Below are 12585 nucleotides of genomic sequence, written 5' to 3'. Positions count from 1 at the left end.
TGGAGAATGTGCAAACAGTCCTCTCATGGACCAACATGTGTGTGGTGTTCCTTTGTGTTCACTCTGGAGAACTGCTTTAGCCGGATCTATGGTCAAAAAATTACTAGATGATTAATATTTCCCAGAAGGATTATTAATTGATAGTGAAAACAAGGGATGAAGGGCAGAGTGAAGAGAAATATAGAACAGTGGGGTATCGTTTTTATTTTTCTTTAATCGTGAAAAGATGTGCCAATGGGGTGAGGTAATTTCACTCGCTTCCAATGCAAATTAATTTGCTTCAGGAAATTAAGTGTCATTGATTTGTCAAATTGTCATTGTCAGTGAGACTACCTTCCAACAAATCCATGAAGAATATGGAAATATTTCCACCCATCTTCATTTTGTTCTCCTCTCTTCATTCAGACTTGCTTTCTCTTCTTAATTGAAGGTCCCCTTTCCTTCCCTTCCCTCTTGTTGTGAATCAGTGGGTTGTTCACTGCCCAGAGAGTGGATTGAATCCAAGGTTCCTATCGGCTTACCTGCCCAGAACCAAGCCAAGGAGAGAGAGAGAGGGAGAGAGAGAGAGAGAGAGAGAGAGAGAGAGGGAGAGAGAGAGAAGAAGAAAGAGAGAGAGAGAGAGGGAGAGAGAGAGGAAGAAAGAAAGAGAGAGCGAGAGAGAGAGAGAGAGAGAGAGAGAGAGAGAGAGAGAGAGAGAGTGGGGGTAGATGGAGGCAGCTCCAACTACCAACAAAGGCTGGTTCAGAGCAGCAGTGCGTGGCTCCTTTATCCCCAGACCCCTCTCTCTTGCCTGGCCACGGCTCTCATGTTACCCTCCCCGTCCTCCTGGATGCTTGGAGCAGAATGAGACGCTTTGTCCCTGCGCCCCTGCTCGAGACTAAGCCTCTTCCACCTACTAACTGCACACACACACACACACTCACACTTGGAATACACACTCTCAAGTGCACAGTGTAAAATACACACGTTATATTTCATTCAGACTTTCATCAAAGATCTCCCACTTCTTTTCTCCTCCTCATGTCCCTTGCCACACTCCATCTTATCCATCGTCTGTGCGCTACTCTATTCTGTCACTTTTTCTCTGTATTTCACTTTCTATCCCTCCATGATTTCTCTCTCTTTCTTCTGTCATGTGCCTTGATCTCCATGTTGCCTCATCAGTCCAAACACCAAAACATTGTCCTGCTAGACTTTACCATTTTACTACAGTATGTTCCTGGTCATGAGAGAGATGGAGAGACAGAGTGAGTGTTTGTGTGTGCTGTATGTGTGTGAGCGTGTGCATGTGTGTGGCACAGCGTGTTCATATATTGTGTGTTTTCATGTATAGATTTGTATTTCCTTGATTTCTATGCTCTCTGAAAGAGAATTTCTGTTTGTGTATAGATCCTTGCTTTTATAGATCTTGCTGTTTGTTTAATGTGAACTTGCATGTTAATATGTGATATCTGTTCTCTGTTCTCTGTTTGCATGGTGAGCTATTTGTGTTTACATGCTCAAGGGTTTTTCTTGTGTGTTATGCAGCATGCATGACAAATAGCCTGTGCGTTTGCATATTGTGTGTGTGTGTGTGTGTGTGTGTGTGTGTGTGTGTGTTTATGGTAAGCCTGCAAGCTGTTTCTATACCTTCAGGTCATGTGCCTAATGATGTTTTCCATTGTAAAGTTATTAACCATGTATGTGTGTCATGTGTGTTTGTGCAGGAGTTCATGCATATCTATGTCTCCGCTGTTTCATTGTCTGTGCCTGTGTAAATGTACGTGTGTGTGTGTGTGTGTGTGTGTGTGTGACCAGTCTTCCCACTCTCTCCTCCAGTCTCTCAGGTTTACACAGTTATCTCTGGTATGCAGAAGCTTGCAGGTCAGGAATGTAAACCTGGTTATGTCCCTGCTCTCCAGAATGAGCACACACACACACACACACACACACACACACAACATGAGTCAGGGGAAAATCAAAATGATACATATGAGGCCAGGCGTTGTGCAAGAACAATGCTCAGTACAGTAAAAATTAGTTCAAGCTGTGCAATAATCTTTAATATATATATTATTATACATATAGCATATATTATAATATATATATATATATATATATATATATATATATATATATATATATATATATATATATATAAAATCAATTAAGTGTTGCTGCCTTTTATTTAGTCTTACCATGCAGGTCGCCTATCTATAGAGCTCCTGATTTTATGTTTTAATTACCTTGCAATTTCCAATAGGTCATGATTATAATGCATTCTCATCAATACTGTTGGTTAACTATATCCTGCTATACATGCTTTAAATCCCCTTTGAACCTACATGTGTATGCAGTCACCTGTGTGTGTTCCTGTGTGTTTATATGTGTATTGTATGTGGACATGTGTATGTGTATGTGTATGTGTATGTGTACATGTGTATGTGTATGTGTACATGTGTATGTGTATGTGAGGGGGGGCTGATGGTGATGGCACAGGGAAATACTGTACTGACACAAACAGGAAGGCTCTGAATTGAGCAGCAACAGTAACTGTAACCTCTATATGGAGATGTGTTTATGTTGCAGCATGGGCCTGAAGTTACTGCTTATGGAAAGGTAGACTAACAAATCAAAATTAAATCAAATCATTACAACTGTCAATCAGCTGAATAAGATATGGTTTATTACATCAGGAGTGACATGGTATACTACGTCACCCAACTGACCTAGCTCTCCATTCGTCACGCTGTCTACACACTCTCTTTCTGTTGATTCATCTTCATTTTGTTTTCCTTCTTCATGTCTGCCAAGCCCAGTCGTTTGCTGACGTCATGGGTATTACATTATTCCTTTCCCTCTTGGCAAAGAGCTGTCACTCACTCCCGTGATTCAATGCATAAACAACAGATCATATTCTCTCTCTTTGTTTCCTTATAAACAGCACGGCCTGTGACAGAGCCCCTACAGGTGCTGACTGGAGGGCACAGAGAGGGCAGGGATGGCAGGAATTTTTGTCATCTACTCCATCCCTCCGTCACTGTGTGACCTCATTGGGCTTAAAAATAGAACGCCGGGCCAGTAATGCGTTTGTTCCATTGCTAACACTGTCGGCACAAAAGGAGAAATTCCCGTGTTGAGCCAAATTGTTGTCAGGAGCTAACGAGGGCGGATCGTTGACGTCTTTACATACCCGTCGCCACAGCAGCGGCTCATTAAACACCTCATCACTGTCAGAGAGGCGGGGTGGTTCTTTCTGAGTCCCGTGCCTAACATGCTAAATCTTCCTGAAACAAGGACAGGAGGTGTTGTGGTCCTGCTATTAGGGTTGGTTCTAGTGGAGAAGGGTTGGACACAGGAACACATACATATGCACACACACACACTTACACACACACTGTAAGGCGCATCGAAACCCATCATTGTGGTCCTTGAGAATGTATGCGTGCATGCATGTGTGCAGGAGGGTGTATGTTTAGTTACACAGTAAGACGTGGATGTTTAAACAATGTGTGTTGTTTGAAGGGATGCAGTGTGTTTCCTCTTGACTATAAAATGGCTGGATCAGGTTCCTGTTGTGATAACCAGCTTCTGTTACAGAAACACATGGGCTTGGAGGACCATGTACGGCTACAGAGCTCACACTGTTTACAATGCCTCGTGTGTAGTGTCATACACAGGCTTGTATTTCTGCCATGCTGATTCTCAGTTGTTGATTGTGTGTTTAAGTTGTCATCATTTGGGGTCAGACCGATCTAGTGCAGAGCTGCAGTGTTCTAGTTCCACACTGGTTCCACACTCCTGAATTACATCCCGCCCACTTTTCAGATTTTGTCGAGTTATTCAGAGAATAATGGAAATTAAATGGCCATTCAGTCTGAATATCAGGCTAGCGGTGTTCTGTTACTACTCTGTATATTTTCAAATCCAACTCCTGGCATGTTGTCACATCTCTCACCAATCTATCTTCACTGTACTATTTAAAAAAAACAAACAACAACTTACGAGCTACAAAAGATGCTATTGCTCTGGCTATGTTGATATCATATGGTATAAAATGCAGGTTTACAAAGTACAAAGTGAATGGAGTGCCATTATTACTCCACACTTACTTCATTCTTCCATGTCACAAAGATGTGCGTCATCCTTAATATCACTTCTTTATATACACAGATCATAAAAATGAATTTTGCAATGTCATGAGCAAAGTATGGATGGACAGGTTAGGTAGATCTCATACAGTGAACAATCCTGCATTGTTACATTGACCCATAGCTTCCATGAGGGTGTTTTTACATGATATTCTGATGACTGTGTGTGTGTGTGACTGCGTTATCTGCCTCCCTCCCAGGACTAACGTGAAGGGACACTTCCTCCTCAGGCCCGCATCACACCACAGCTCTGAAGGGCTATAAACTGCAAGTTCAAGGTTACGGTTCCCTCTGTCCGTGAGGTCGGGGGTAGAGCCCTCCTGTTTAGAGGAGGGTAGATATAGTCCTTTCTGTGTTAGCTTATGGAGGCCGTTGCCCCTTGATTGGGTAGTTACAGACATCTCAACATGGCCATCCCCCCTTATTTTGAGATCAAAGAAACCATTGCTGAGATGAAAAGAAAAAGCTTATCATAGCTGGTGGTTGATAAAGCTGATGATAGATAACCATGGTGTCTTAACAGATATAAGTGCCTCCTTTATGAGGTCACAGATGAGTACAAGTTACAGGTCACAAGCATCTTGCTATGTGATGTCACAATTTTGTCTAAATCTGCTGGACTTAAAGGCTGCTTTCAACTATGTAAGGGAGCAAAAGTAAATGATATCCATGAGGTTGCATAAATATCCCTTTATGACAATCACGTCATCAGTCAATTATTAAACATCATAAAATATTGGTCATCTGACTGTTATGTTGATGAGAGACTACCTGACCTTGCTGTTTATATATAAACTACAGAGCTATAGTTAGACGGCAGTGAAGCTGTGCCATTGATCTGATTGTGTGTGTGTGTGTGTGTGTGTGTGTGTGCTTGTGTGTGTTTGTGTGGCTTGGCGGTCTAAGGTGGGTCATGCTGAGTTGCTGGAGGGGAAGTGATGGGGAGGATGAAAAGCAGAAGCAAGCGTCTCTCACAGCAGTACGTAAAGCCTCTGTACTCTTCACACATACAGCGACTTTATATAAAGAGGTGCTATATATAGAACCACTGCTCTTCGGCTGTTTGATAGGCCCTCGGGGTTGAAATGAAACTGACGGTGCACTGTGGAACTGGTCATCATTGCTTGTGCTTGCGTGTATTATCATTGCGTTGATTAGGTAAGGCTAACCTGTTGCAAGGATGTTGAAATCCTGCCACAGGAGAAATACTTACACATGTGCTTAAACACAAATCCCTGCTGTCTATCTCTGACACACACTAGATTTGTCATTTTGTGTTGCCCTTGAGGTGATTTCCTTGCCCTGTGTGTTGATTGTCTTTAACCAAATAAAACTTCCAATCCTGTTCATTTCTCCGAATGCTTGATCATTGCAAGAATATATTTTTAATGGTACTTTAAATGTGCATTGCTGAATGAACTACTGAAATACTCATAGATGGATGAACATAAAGTAAATTGGAGGAGAAAGGAAGAATTAGGTCATCGTTATGTAACCTACTCTACTACTCTAGCGCACTAGAGTGCACTTGTTGCACTCTAGACAAAGGACTCTACTTCAGTCACTATCACTGTACTTATGACCTGCATCATATGATCGGAGGATGAGGTAGTCAACAAGGAAATAAACAAACCAACAGAATAAGCAGCACAGAGGAGAGGAAACGACAGGAGGCAGCGTGACATCATCGAGTGTGTGTGTATGTGTGTGTGTGTGTGTGAATACAATGTTTTTTTGAGCTCCAATTTCACTCTCAATGGGCTTGTTCCATGACACCGAACCTTCTGATATGATGAGAATGATGTTTTGTTTTTGTGTGTGTAAGCGCTGAGAGTACACACAGTGTGACGTCACTTATTGTTTGTTTTTAGTGCTGGCGTTTTGATCTTTGTGTGTGAAAGAGAATGAGAATGTGTGCGTTTTCAATAATGGCTGATTTAGTAATATGTCCAGCTTTAGATAAAGCTGTTTGCCCTTACTGACGTTATTGACAGTCGCAACAGAATGCAGAGACCCACTCCCAGAGAAAGTGACAGTTGGCATTATTGAGGATGATGGTGGTGATGGCTGCATCAACAATGAGCTTGCAAGCTGTTTGTTCACTTTTGCCTTCATAGTCAAAGAGAAGGGCTGGGCCCTAAGCAGGAAGAAAGGGAATCTTGAAGAGTCTCTTTCTCTTATTTTGCAGTGTAGATTTCTAGATTATTTTCCTTTATAATCAGTCTAGCTTGATGGAAGATCATGTCCCAAACAGAACAGAACATCAAACCGTTGAACAAAGTAGGTTAGTCGAGTCATTAGCCAGGACGAGAGCTGCTAGCCAGCACTAACATTACATCAGCTTGCAAGAGAGGGAGTGGACCACATTGAACTAAATGTTACTGGCTGGTAGAGCTCAGACAAGATGACACAATGCGCCTCTTTTTGTATCCTTCTCTCCTCTCTGTCTTCTTTCTAGGCCTCTTTCCTACCTTGTTCCTTTTCACAGTGGCACACAATGCGAAGAAACAAATAGAAAAAGAGATAAGAGAAAGATAACTGAGTGAGAAAGGAGGTAGAGGGAGGAGGAAAGGGAAGGGGGAGGGATGAGACAAGAGGACAGGTAAGGACGGAGAGAGTGATAAACAAGGGAGTGAGGAGGCAGATTGGGAAAGAAGCGCGAGGGGAAAAATGGGGGTTGGGGTGGAGAAGGTAGGGCCTAGTCCATAATTCATTTCACTCATAATGGCTTCATTGGCCCGAAGAGCAACAGCAACGGTGCAGGCAACGCAGGGAACCTGATCCCTGGTAACCCAAAGAAGCCTGGCTAGAGACACGGCCCTGTCTCCAGGCAAACCACACTACACTATACTACAGTACATATGATAATACAGCAAGCTCATTGTCCACAGACTGTACACACACTTTCTTACAGTAGTACTCCTATAACCTGTACCTAGATATACAGCGTACATATACACATAAATATACAGTGATTATGTGATTATAACAAGACAAAGAATGCAGTCTGACCGTGTCGGCATAGAGACAGGGGTGTGTGTTGATTTTGTATACTTTCTACCCTATACTTTTAATGAGAACTGGAATGGTGAGAGAGAAGAACATGGCTATTTTCTCTGAGGAGACTGTGGTTTGGGGACGAGGGATATTGTGCTCAGTAGGACTGTAAAGACGTGTGGTCTGTACAGTCGTGGCTACTGCACTTGTGGTCAGTACATTATGGATGTTTTGGATAGTGGGGGCAGGATAACATGACTAGCCTTGTTCTTGAGTTGCTCTGTGTGAGTGAATTGAAGTCAGCAGTAGCAGCACTCTAAGGTTAATGGAGCAGTGGCTGGCAGCAAGCGAGGGTGTGGGGCTTATAAATGAGTCAGGCTGAGGGTTTTGTGTGGGTTTGGGCAGAGTTGGGAGTCTCCTCTGATCTGGGTTCTGTGGGTGCTACTGATTGCTGGTGGCAGCAGTAGGTCTTACTGGTGGCAATCCCAGGAATTGATGCATACAGATATTAGAGGATTTGCTTCAGTCAGAAACATGTGGCTGTGGAGTCTGGAGGTGGGAAAGTTTGGAGCCTCTCTGGATTAGGATCTCTGTCATTTAATTCACCCGTGCATAGTCACCAACATTAATGGCAGCAGTCTGCCGGGGTTGCGGTCGGCGCTAAAGGGAAAATAGATTGTTTAATGTGTTGTTTAATGTCTGCTCAGCAGCAGCAACATTAGCGGTGGTGGCATCAGACCAAACCAAGAGTGTTATACAAATAAAGTTATTACCATTGTTCCACTATATTGTCTTGTGGTTATTCCCCCCCCCCCCCCCCCCCCCTTGTCTTGATTGGGAATCAATTTGTAAACGTTGTCTTAGAAACATACTATACAAATAAAGCTATTATTATTTCTACGATTATACTATATGGTTTTGCCAATATACCCATACCCCGCTCCCCCCACCCCCACCCCTTTCCCCAACCAGGGTCTGTATCCCACCCCAATGTTATTATGCCTTTGTTTTAGCTACTGTCCTCTTTTTGTGTAACCTTGTGTCTGCGCCTTGCTTTATTATTTATGGATCTAATGGTTGTTAAACAGGTACAGTAGAGGATCTGCTGTACATTTGAAGACAAGCTGCTCTCTGCTTAGGATCTACTGTACATCTACTGTACATTTGGAGACAAACTGCTCTCTGCTCTTAGTGTTGTGCTGTTGACGGTCTGGTCAGTAGCAGTAGCCCAGTCCCGGGGCGTGGTGGACTAACTGTGTAGCTTGGCAGCAGCACAAGCCAGGCCTGGATTTCAGATGTGGTGATGTGGATTGCCTGTTGGGAACTGAGAGGGAGACTGGGTGTGTGTCTGTGTGTGTCTGTGTGTTGAGGAGAAAAGAAGGGAAACAGGGGGGAACGAGAGGGTGTGTGTGTGTTGCTGTTTGTAGGGAGGGTGTGTCTGTTGGTAACTGAGGAGGAGGTGTATGTGTGTCGCTGTGTCGTTCCAAGGTGGAGACCAGGGTTCCCCTTCCTGTAAATGTGTAGAGCCTTGCCAGATGGTGAATCCTGACTCCGCCATGGGAAAAACAGCAACAAGAGAGACAGGGAGGAGTGTGTGTGTGTGTGTGTGTGTGTATGGGTGAGTGTGTATGGGTGTGTGGGTGTGTGGGGTTGGTCGGGTGGGTAGGGGTGTCTTCAGTTCCACCTTGTTTGTGGAAAACCTCCCTCTCTCTTCTCCTTGCTCCTTGTTGTCTCATCCAGTGTGTCTGTTGTGCTCTAGCCAAAAGACAAATTAATTTTAAAGCTCACTTAATGTCCCCCATCTCTGTCTCTCTCTCTTTCTCTCTCTCTCTCTTTATCTCTCTCTCTCTCTGTGTCATGCTGTGCCATCCGGTGTGTCCCTGTGGTATCCTGTGTGGTGTGGCCACTGAAGTGAACCAGACAGTATTAACTATTCAGGAGAGCAGGGTTTCCCTATGACAGCCTCCTTCGCTCTGCTGACTTCTGACTGACGCTTCCATCTCTCATATCTCTGGAAGGCTTTCACGGAAACACCTTTGTGTGTGTGTGTGCGTGTGTGTGTGTGTGTGTGTGTGTGTGTGTGTGTGTGTGTGTGTGTGTGTGTGTATTTGTATGTGACTGACAGGAGGACAGGATATAATGTTTCTCCTTTGTCTCTCTTTCCATATTAAGTGAGTAAATTTGGTATTGCTTGATTTTTGGAATTCAGCCAGTGTTGCCTCTTGTTTGTGGATATCAATGGTTGTGCTCGGTGTGTGTGTGTGTGTGTGTGTGTGTGTGTGTGTGTGGTTAGGGTTGTGCCATCCCATCAGATAGCTTGTTTTCTGTGGTCACAGCTGGTTGGTTCTGATTCTGTGCTCACTTTTGGTTTTATTTGCACTGAAGCGTTTTCTGCCAATAGTTATCAACAGAAGCTCAGTGAACTGTTGATTTAACCGGAGCACCTGGCAGGAATACACATACAGTCATTAATCACCATTCAGAATACCAGAATATGCATAACTGTTTTTACATTTCAAGCTTCATTGTTGCCAGTTGATGTAAAGCCCTTTATTAAATTATAGGGAGTGGGACAAAATGCCTTTCAACACTGAGCTTTTTTCTGATGTAGAGGAAAACAGTGAATCAAACTCCTGCTTTTTGTGAATCCTGTTCCTAACCTACACTCCTACTCTCCTCTCTTTTTATGTTCCAGTTCCCAGAGTGCGGCTTCTATGGCATTTATGACAAGATTTTGCTCTTCAAGCATGACACATCCACCAACAACATCCTCCAGCTGGTTAAAGCTGCCAGTGACATCCAGGAGGGAGATCTGGTGGAGGTGGTGCTCTCTGGTAAGTATCAGCTTTATCTCCTCTCCTCTCCTCTCCCCTCCCCTCCTCTCTTCTCCTCTCCTCTCCTCTCCTCTCCTCTCCTCTCCTCTCCTCTCCTCTCCTCTCCTCTCCTCTCCTCTCCTCTCCCCTCCCCTCCCCTCCCCTCCCCTCCTCTCCTCTCCTCTCCTCTCCTCTCCTCTCCATCTAGGGCCATAAGAATATAAGAAGGCCCTATCAAATTCTTAAATGGCTTTTACCGCCTTTCCCCTACTTTCCATGCTCCTGCTACTTTCCGCTCCTCCATCTTCCTTTCATTGCTGTTGTTATTCTCTCCCACACAAGGAAGACCTCTTGAACTCGGTACTGTCCTTTCTGCCCTCTTCTTTCTTTTACCATCCCTTCATCCTTCTATGATTATCTTATTTTAGGTTATATCCTTCCCATGGCTTCATTCATTCTTTCATTGTTTCAAACTTTAATGTTCCCCTATCACTATGAAAATCCATTTTTTTCCCATCCTGTTTTTCCACCTTTTCCTCTATCGCTCCTGCTCCATCCTTTATTCTGTTCAGTTACGGTCTCCTCTTTTATGTGATTTTCAAAACCTCAGTTGAAAGGGTGATGTATTGTATGTTGACAGCCACTGTGACCATGCTCTACCTCTGTTATCTGTTATATAGCGGCAGCCACTTTTGAAGATTTCCAGATCCGGCCCCATGCGCTCAATGTGCACTCGTACCGGGCCCCGGCCTTCTGCGACCACTGCGGAGAGATGCTGTTCGGACTCGTCAGACAAGGGCTCAAATGTGACGGTGAGGAAGGCAGAGAGATGAGGAGTGAATCACAATAGACAGGGTTTATGGCTTCACACATGGTCCATGAATTGAAGTGAATGAATAAAGAGAAATGAATTGTGAAGCTCACTAACTAAATGTCCTCTCTCTCTCTCTCTCTCTCTCTCTCTCTCTCTCTCTCTCTCTCTCTCTCTCTCTCTCTCTCTTGCTCCCTGGTTCCATGACTCCCCCTGCAGGATGTGGACTGAACTACCATAAGCGCTGCGCATTCAGCATCCCAAACAACTGTAGCGGAGCTCGCAAACGCCGGCTGTCCACCACGTCGCTGACCAGCAGCCAGTCCCTGCGTCTCTCCACCACTGAGTCACTAAGCAGTGTGGGGACATCCTCCACCTGCGCAGAGGACGTCAGCCTCATCCGCTCACACACACAAATGGTACTGGTGTCCTCGTCAGCTCTCATAAACCTGTTTTAGGTCATTATGGTCACTATGGCTATGCCAAGGGACCGCAGTTATTTCATCACACATCACAAACAGAGATGTGGTCGAGGGTAAACCCATCTAAAGTTAGTTTGCTCACCTTTTTAGGCTGACATAAATCTTTAAACACTGAATGTACAAAATATCAGGGAAACCTCCTCTTTTCATGAAGTACACTGATGAGGTAAATTAAGGTAAACCCCACTATCCCTTATTGATTTCCCTTATTAAATCTATACAAATCATAAAGAAGGAGATGTAAAGAGAAGCAGATGAGTTACAGAGGGTTTTTTTTAACCTGAGATGTGGATTCTGCAAAAGTGGCTGCAACTCAATGTCAGGAAAGTGTCCCTAGTATTTTGTACATGCAGTGCACATCATAGCAATTCATATCAAACTGATGTAAGTTATATAGGAATAGGGTCTTCATGAAAAAAACCTAAATTACTACTTTCAGAAAATGTTTTATTTAGTTTGGTGGTTATTTGCCTTGCTGAATGGGGGCCGTAGTTTACCCAGTGTTTTATTCACCACATGGACAAAATCCTTCAGTTGAATTCTGCTCTGTAAACACCATACCTTTTGTTTTTTTGTCTCCGCTCTGTCCCGCTAGCCACGGACCCCCAGTGAGGCCCGGCGCTTCTACACGGGCCGACCGGTTCATCTGGACAAGATCCTGATGAGCAAGGTGAAGGTGCCCCACACGTTCGCTGTCCACTCGTACACACGGCCCACGGTGTGCCAGTACTGCAAGAGGCTTCTTCGAGGGCTATTCAGGCAGGGCCTACAGTGCAAAGGTGAGCACATGGGAATGCATTCAACTGTGTTTGTATGTGTGTGTGTGAGAGAGAGAGAGACAGAGAGAGAAAAAGAGAGAATGAGACAGTGAGAATAATGTGCAATTTTCTGGATGCCCAGTTAGATGAATGAGATTACATGTATTAATGGAGTCAGAATAAATTGCTGTTTATCCCTCTCAGACTGCAAGTTCAACTGCCATAAACGCTGTGTGTACAAGGTTCCCAACGACTGCCTCGGGGAGACCATCGGAGGTAGGAGAACATATGAATCTGCCATCATTTCACTGTGTGCATGACTCTGTTAACCCTGCATGCATTTGATAAAAGTATCATTTCTCATTGAGCATGTTTCCATTGCCAGTAGTAGGTTATTTTTCATAAGCTTACATGATACAGCCCATTATTTAACAAGACTGAAACTTACCGGCACTCACAATTTTTTATCTTCTCAGACAACAGAAGTAACAGCGGTAAGTGTTGTCAGTCATACATACTGTATCAATGCATGTAATGTAATGCATTTTTGCTATTCCTCCCTGTTGTAGCCAACTAATAGTAGTCTTAGTAGTA

General features: G+C 43.9%; 1 protein-coding gene across 3 annotated transcripts in view; it reads left to right on the top strand.

Annotated features, from left to right (window-relative positions):
• Positions 1-12585, top strand: part of prkd2 (protein kinase D2) — a 31029-nt gene that overhangs the window by 9709 nt on the left and 8735 nt on the right. Inside the window, exons 1-7 of one of the 3 annotated variants that reach the window (XM_078284362.1) lie at positions 4881-5109; positions 9823-9961; positions 10621-10752; positions 10971-11170; positions 11829-12012; positions 12196-12267; positions 12468-12485. In XM_078284362.1, the coding sequence (XP_078140488.1) occupies positions 5044-5109; positions 9823-9961; positions 10621-10752; positions 10971-11170; positions 11829-12012; positions 12196-12267; positions 12468-12485 (811 nt within the window). In that variant the 5' untranslated portion in view covers positions 4881-5043. Of the gene's footprint in view, positions 1-4880; positions 5110-9822; positions 9962-10620; positions 10753-10970; positions 11171-11828; positions 12013-12195; positions 12268-12467; positions 12486-12585 lie in introns of those variants that run through there. The other 2 variants (XM_071912127.2, XM_071912128.2) reach the window with 2 other exon arrangements.

Source organism: Centroberyx gerrardi, chromosome 6 (genome assembly GCF_048128805.1).
Source record: "Centroberyx gerrardi isolate f3 chromosome 6, fCenGer3.hap1.cur.20231027, whole genome shotgun sequence".
Taxonomy (NCBI): domain Eukaryota; kingdom Metazoa; phylum Chordata; class Actinopteri; order Beryciformes; family Berycidae; genus Centroberyx; species Centroberyx gerrardi.
Note: the sequence above shows the minus strand (reverse complement) of the source record. Positions and strands in the feature narration are given on the sequence as shown.